We start from the raw sequence: 7891 nt of genomic DNA on the forward strand, positions 1-7891 counted from the left end.
CCCTCCCACCCCTGGTAACCAACAAAGAAAATGTCCTCCAATATATAAACATTAGAATCATTTTCTGATGGTTACCAGAGGTGGGAAGAGAAGGGAGGTTAAATCACTAACTAGAAGGTAGACACATATTAACTTAGGTTAAGGGAAAGACAATACACACTAAAGGGGTAACACAACACAATGCAATGCACTGCCATCGAGTCTGATCTGACTCACAGCGGCCCCTCCTCAGGTTTCTGAGGAGGTACCACTACGGAATAGATTGCCCAACCTTCCTTCCCACTAAAGGGGGAGGTCAGCACAAAATGATGAAGGCAAAGGAAGACACTAGGAGGAGCACAAGAGTTAAAGGCAACAAATTACATAAATAATTTTTAAATAACAGAATAACAATCATCTGTAAGTGGATACATAGATTAGACACTTGAGCTGAACAGGTGTGGGAAGGTGAATGGGACTACACCCATGAATACATATAGGTTTGACACAGGATAATTCTACATTAACTATTTATATGTGCTACAAATATACCCATGAATATAGTAGAGCACACGGGGGAAAATTATAAAAGCTTTTTAGTCTTAACCTAACACCTTGAAGGAATGAATTGCTGGGCCTGGTGGCTCAAGACCATAGGCTCAGGGGACACTGGGCTCAATTGGCATAATATAATAATCCACCAAGACAGAGTTCTACATCCTATTGTGGTGAGTAGAGACTAGACTCTTAAAAGCTTGTGAGCGGACATCTGAGATGCAACTATTAATTAGTCTTCCAATCTGGAGAAAAGAAGAGTGAAGAAAATCAAAGATGGAAGGATATAATTAGTGCAAAGAACTAATGGATCATGTGAAACCCAGCCTTCATAGCCTTCATGATCCTGAGACCAAAACTAGATGGTAGCTGGCCACCACTGCTGACCATTCTGAAAGGGATCACAATAGAAGGTCCCTGACAGAGTGGGAAGAAAACATGGAACAAAAGTAAAAATAATAAAAAGACTAGGCTTACTGGTCTGATAGAGACTGGCGCAACCCTCATAACTATAGTCCTTAGTCACCTTGCAAGCCTGGAACTGAAGTCACCCCATGGCTCAATTTTCAGCCAAACAAGAGACAGGCCTATAACGTGAACAATAACACCAGTTAGGTATGCACCCCTCAGAAAAATCTCATATGAAATGAGAAGAGCAGGATTTTCCCAGAGGCCAAGTTCAGAAGGCAGAGAGGGCTAGGAAAGAAGGATGAATGGAAATGCGGACCACAGAGAGTAAGTGGGATCAGCACTGTTACACTGTAGGGATTGCAGTCAATGCTATGAAAAAAATGTGCAGCATGAACCGTTGAATGGAAAACGAATATGCTCTGTAAATGTTCAACTAAATCACAATAAAAAGTTAAAAAAATCAAAAAGAAAAGAAACAAAACCCTGTATAGGATACATTATCCATACAAACATTTAAAAGAAGAAAACAGGATCTAAACTCCAGTAACAGGGGTATGGCTAAGCAAACCATGGTATTTCAAGATAATGGAATACTTATCAGAAGAGACCAGTCCCTGGAGAAGGGTATTATGCTTGGTAAAGTAGAGGGTCAGCAAAAAAAGGGAAGACCCTCAACGAGATGGATTGACCCAGTGGCTACACGATGGGCTTAAGCCTAGCAGCCCTGTAAGAATGGCATAGGTTTGGGCAGTGTTTCATTCCACATGATCTGACAGCAAATTACAACAACACTAGTAACAAATGTATGTAAATCATATAAACATAGAGAAATATATATGTGGAATTACATTAAGCAAAAATGAGCTCAAATTATATGCATCTGTTAATTACCAAAAAAAATTTACAAAAAAAATTAATTATAATTATATATAATTATGTAAAAAAAATATAAGCAAATGCTTAAGGCCATGATATATCTTTTAAAAATATTTAACCAAAAATTAAAATTTCAATAATGGAAGTATACTAGTTTAGTTTTCTCTGGATGCATACTTGTTTTGAAACTCTGTGGGTAGGATGAACGATAACTGGGCTCCAACATTGCTCTCCAAACTGGCAGTTGGTACATAAGTATTTACAAGACTGGCAACCTCTGCAGCTTTACAGTGAGGCTCTTTCACCATGACCAGATGGTATCCTGTGCCTGTAAGAAAAAGTATCACGATTTTGCATTTCCATCTTCCCTTGCTGGTTTCTACCCAAATGTGTATGTTTGAGTTAGGCCATATTTTCTAGAAAAGAAGAAATGACTGACAGAAATATAAGTTCTGATTTTAAAAGTATTTTTCTAAATGCTGCCCCAAGGTTCTTGTTTCCTATTCCCTCCACTGAAGATGGAATGTCAAAGCCATTCCTTGGAAGAGGGAGGATTCTCCTGACAACACAGGTGAAGACACTCGAGAACTGCCGGATGCCACAGTACAGAACAGAGGCAAATCAACTTTGGTACTGGATAAACACGCATTATTTCATGCTGCCATTTTTTTTAGGGATTAATAAAATGTGGGATTTGAGATCTATGTCCAGAGGAAGTCCACTGTGAAACGGTTTCTCATCTGTCCCCTATAACGATGAAAGATTCATGTTAGTAAATTATTATTATTTTTTTTTTTTAACTAATTCTTACTGTTCTTTAACTCCTTCTTGCATCTTAGGAGGTTGAATACCTCCTTCCTTTTTACACTAACTTAGTTATTTTCCTTTCTCTTAACCTGCTTTGGCCACTCCTTGTCCCTGTGTTTTTCTAGTTGTTTTAAATTAAACCATAAATTCTTGCTAAGACTGTGCTTAAAGTTACAGACTGCTGAAGACCATGAAGAGATATTAGGAGTACAATAAATGGTGAATTTTGGACAAATAATATTCTCTTGGTTACATAAAGACTGTCAATAAGAAGTCATAAGGAAATGCAATCCACGGTTTTAATTTCTGGGTTTCTGTGCTGGATTGGAACAGGGATAACTAATGGATCTTAATGCAGGAAGAGATCATGTGCTGAGGACGCTAGAACTCAAGTTGTCCTCCTAGTGTGTAACCCTTTCCAATCTGCCTTACTGCATAAGTAACGACTCACACTGCAATGAAAAAGAAAAGACAAGTGAGATTCATTTTGCTGTTACCAAATGGGGACCCCTAGTTACCCAAAAGCTTCTCTTTATTCTCCCTTCTCCTATCTTCATTCTGTCAAAACTGGTTCTTTGTTCTATCTGCCCAACTCATAATAAATTGAACATACTTCATAAAGCATGAGACTGAAAGACATTGATCTGTAAGAGCTATTCATAAATTCTATTAATAAATAAATCCAATACATTCTATTAATAAATTCTCATTCTCATAAAATGAGAAAACCTACATCCTCAAGAGATTTCCTAAATTCTTCAAGCAGAAAACAAAAATGACATTTTAAAAATTATTTTATTTTGACATTTTAAATTTGGCTATGTCCAAATCATCGAAGATTTATCTGTAGAAAGGGGAGGTAGTTAAAGGAAAAAGGTAACATTACTGTTTTTTGGTTTTTCTGTGCTTCATTAAAATTTTCTCTAAATCAGAGACTCTTAACTTTTTTGGTTGACCACTAAAAATATGATTAATGGATATGTTTATATTGATACAATTTTATATACTATTTTATGGGATTCACAACCTGTTGAAAGCCATCAACCTGTTTCAGTGCTCGTTTTAAATGGTGTCATTTTATTCCAAGTAAGAGACTCATTATGCTTAGAAACTTTAATAAAGACATTTTCCTATAGAAATGTACTTAAATGAGATTTTGTCTAATTCCTAGTCTTACCCCTTCCTCCTCACACTCCAGGAAACCTATTGTTTAACATGTCACAAAATCAGGCACTCTTGTGAGCTACTCCAATAGAGTTGAGAAGACTCTATAAAAAGTCTTTAAAAAGCTAAAACATATAAGTAATGGAGAACTCCATACTCCAAAACTCTGTATTCTCTTTTTTCACTTGCCTGAGCTTTAGTCTATTATCTCTTAAACTCAACATTCCAAGTCTATCTCTTAAGATGCCTTTCTTAGATCTACCAATAGCCCTTTCTCCAACTACTCTCCTCTTCAATACCTGTTGCACTAACTTGATGGCGCCATATTTTAACATTTAACCACACAGTATTTTCCACTGACCATTCATTGTTTACGTATGTGAGTATGGTCTCCCCAGGAAGATCATACACAACTTAAAAGGGAAGGCCTGTACCTTATTTCTTCTCTATCTTGCCTTCTTTCCCCATTTTCAGGTGGTTTCAAAGAGCACAATAACTAGTAACTGATTTTTTTAAACTGTCACTGTATTGTTGCCTTATATGAAAATAAACAATAGCACTCATATCTTGAGGATTTTAATGTTGGTCTAATAATGAAGTGTAGTTATTTATTTTGCCTTCTTATTTTTATTTTGGCTAAATATATAGATAACAAAACATTTGCCATTTCTATAATCTTCATGTGTACAGTTCAATGATGTTAATTCTGTTCATCATGTTGTTTGACTATCACTATTGACTGTTCCAGAATTTTTCTATTACCCTCAATAGATGTTTGGCTTTCTTTTTTAATCATCCATCCATCCATTGACCCAGCCAACATTTTGAGAGGATAATATATATTCTAGGGGAAGGGACAACATGAATGAACTCATAGTAGCAGGAATGATCTGAGCAGACTAAGATTGAGGAGTAATAGGAATTAAGGTTGCTTAGGGAGAGGCCAGATTAGAAGACTAGAATGTCAAAGAAAAGAGTTGCTGCTGTAGGAAACTGAGGAATCTTGTGCGAAACACTGTATGTTAATGTAGTGCTGAAAGAAGATGAGTCTGGTAGTGGAAATAACAGAAAGGTCCTGAATAGGTAGAATAATGGAAATCTGAAAAACCGTATTTCTGTTTGAGGAACAGTGAAGAGCCACAGCACTGCAAGTTCCCCTTGGCCAGGATGGCAATGCGATCACCCAGGAGATCTGCTTCGTCCATATAATGAGTGGTGAGCAGGATGGTGCGGCCATGTTTTTGCTGCTGAAGGAGATTCCAGGTGGCTCTCCTTGAAACTGGGTCCATGCCCGAGGTTGGCTCATCTAGCATCACCACCTGCAGATCAAAATACAGTCCTAGTTATTGGGACTGTCTCATTTGTGGAGAAGCTTCCTACTCATGGGGCGATCTTAGGCTTATTCTCTCTTTTCCTTCCCAGTTGGCAGCATTACTTGCCTAAGTACATACAGTAAATCAGGCTAATGTAAAACAATGGCTCTTAAACTTTAGGGTATATCAGAATCCTTTGAAGAGCTTGTTAAAATCAGATCACTGGGCCCCATTCTCACAGTTTCTGATTCCATAGGTCTGAGTGAGGCCTGAGAATTTCATTCCTAACAAGTTTCCAGTAGTTGCTGCTGCTGCTGCTGCTTGGCCTTGTGGACCACACTTTGAGAGTCATTGGTCCAGAGCAGGGTCAGCAACATTCTCCTGTGAGGGCCAGACAGTAAACACTTTAGTCTTTGAAGGGCAGACAATTTCCATCACAACTACTTTACTTGGCTGTTGTGGTACCAAAGCAGCCATAGGAAAAATGGGAATGGCTGTGTTCCAGTAACATCTTCTTTACAAAACCAGACAGCTCTGGCCCATATGTTGTGGTCTGCAGACCTCTGATCTAGAGGGCATGCCAAAGAAATGCTCAGTCAACTTCCTCATGGAGTTCATCTTCTACAGCTTTATCTGTTCTCTCAGATTTATAATAAGCTGCTTTTCTGATTTTTTTTTTTTTCCTGACTAGGTTGTAATGGGGGACTCAATGAGACCCTCTTCATACCTTAGAATTCCCTACAAGGGCAATACCGACAGAAAGCTGGCGCCTCATCCCTCCACTCAGGAAGTGAGAAAATGAATGCCGTTTATCTTGCAATTCAAGAAGATCCAAGATATTATTAATTTCATTTTGACAAATATCCCAAGGCAATCCTTTCAGCTAAAAACAAAGAAGAGGAGAGAGAATTCAATTGGTCTGACAACCTACCAACCATCTCTACATCAGAAAGATTTTACTCTAGAACCATTTCACATAGCAAGCTTGGAGAAATTCCCTCTTTCACTCTTGTTATGAACTTACTACTGTATCTCCCCACCCCAATCCTAACCCCTGTACCTGTCAATACAATCCTGTCTGGAAATAGGAGTTTTCTTTTGTTATGTTAATGAGGCATATCAGAATACGGTGAATCTTTACTTCTTAGCTTTAAAAAGAACAAAATAGGCACAGAGACACAAACAAGGAAGAGAAAGAAAGAGGAAGGAGACAGATACATTTACAAGGCCAGTAATGCCAAGGATTGCTCCAGTTACTAGAAGGAAAAACAAAAACCCCCACCTCTTTGGCTTACCATAGCAAAGAAGAAAAGGTGTTCATATACTGTAAAGTAATCAAACAGAAGATCATTCTGGGGACACAAACCCAGGCTCTTCCGGATATGAAACATATCTTTTGAGATATCAAATCCACAAATATATGCTTTTCCACTTGTAGGGGGAAATAGACCTAGGACAAGCAGAAGAGAGAGCAGTCAGTGAAAGGACACATCATTTCCCATTAACATGTGATGTGAATGTACCCTTTCTGGCTTAATCTCATTACTCCCATTTCATTGGTACTCAAATGCTAATCTGTTTCCACAGAGAATGTTGCAAATACAAAACAGCTCTAGTTGCTGTGAAGTATGGAAACAAAAAGGGACATGATTATAATTCCTAGAGAGCTGGGAGAAATCTGTGACTTGGCTGGGGAGGCAAAAACAGCAACCTGAAAAAATTAGAGTAAAATGTAACATCGAGCCTACCAAGGAGGGCCACACCAGTGGTTACTGATCTTGGGTGCACCAAAGACCTTTTGCAAAGTATGCTGTTGTTGTTGTTACATGTCGTTGAGTCCGACCCAACTCATACCGACCCCTCCTTGGGTTTCCGAGGCAGTATCACTATGGAAGTAGATTGCCCAACCTTCCTTTTGAGGAGTGGCTGGTGGGTTTGAACCGCCAGCCTTCTGACTAGCAGTCAAATGCCTTAGGCACTATCCCGCTAGAGCTCTCTTAGAATATGACCCAGTAATTCCCCTTCTAGCTATATATTGAAAAGACTTGAAAGCCGAGACTCAAATACTTGTATGCCAAGGTTCACTGCAGCATTATTCACAATAGTCAAAAAGCTGAAACAACTCAAGTCTCCATCTACAGATGAACAGATAAACAAAATGTGGTATAAACTTACAATGGAATATTATTCAGCCATGAAGAGAAATAAAGTTTTGATACATGTTATGAAATGGATGAACCTTGAACACATTATGCTAAGTGAAATTAGACACAAAAGGACAAGTATTATACGATTCCACTTATATGAAATATCTCACGTAGGCAAATGCATAGAAAAAAAAGTTTATGAATGGTTAGCAGGTGCTGGGAGGGGGAGGAGGGACTGGGGTATTGAGTTTCCATTTGGGGTGACGTGAAATAGAAAGTTTTGATTGTTGCACAACATGATGAATTTAATTAATATAATTGTGTTGTTATGATACCAAAAAATAGAAATGAAATAATTTAAAAAAACCACCTAAAAACACAACTACAAACCAGGCCCAAGCCAGCTCCATCCTTAATTGGAGCGAAGTGACTGACTTCTTGCTTTATCTTCCTAACAAAAGAAAAGGAGACTATGTTCTAGGGAAGGATAATATCATCTAAAATCTAAATTTATTTTCATTTTGTTGTTGTTATGTGCCGTCGAGTATCACTATGGAAGTAGATTGCCCAATCTTCCTTCCGAGGAGTGGCTGGTGGGTTTGAACCGCCAGCCTTCTGGTTAGCAGTCAAGTGCCTTAG

General features: G+C 38.3%; 1 protein-coding gene across 1 annotated transcript in view; it reads right to left on the reverse strand.

Annotated features, from left to right (window-relative positions):
• LOC103207551 (phospholipid-transporting ATPase ABCA3-like) overlaps positions 1–7891 on the reverse strand; it is a 227440-nt gene that overhangs the window by 135266 nt on the left and 84283 nt on the right. Inside the window, exons 10-13 of the mRNA XM_007953201.1 lie at positions 6401–6555; positions 5833–5988; positions 4901–5111; positions 1999–2149 (exon numbers count right to left, since the gene is read on the reverse strand). Of these exons, the coding sequence (XP_007951392.1) occupies positions 1999–2149; positions 4901–5111; positions 5833–5988; positions 6401–6555 (673 nt within the window). The remainder of the gene's footprint in view (positions 1–1998; positions 2150–4900; positions 5112–5832; positions 5989–6400; positions 6556–7891) is intronic.

This window comes from Orycteropus afer, unplaced genomic scaffold (genome assembly GCF_000298275.1).
Source record: "Orycteropus afer afer isolate SDZICR_OR568_19922 unplaced genomic scaffold, OryAfe1.0 scaffold00376, whole genome shotgun sequence".
NCBI classification, from domain to species: domain Eukaryota; kingdom Metazoa; phylum Chordata; class Mammalia; order Tubulidentata; family Orycteropodidae; genus Orycteropus; species Orycteropus afer.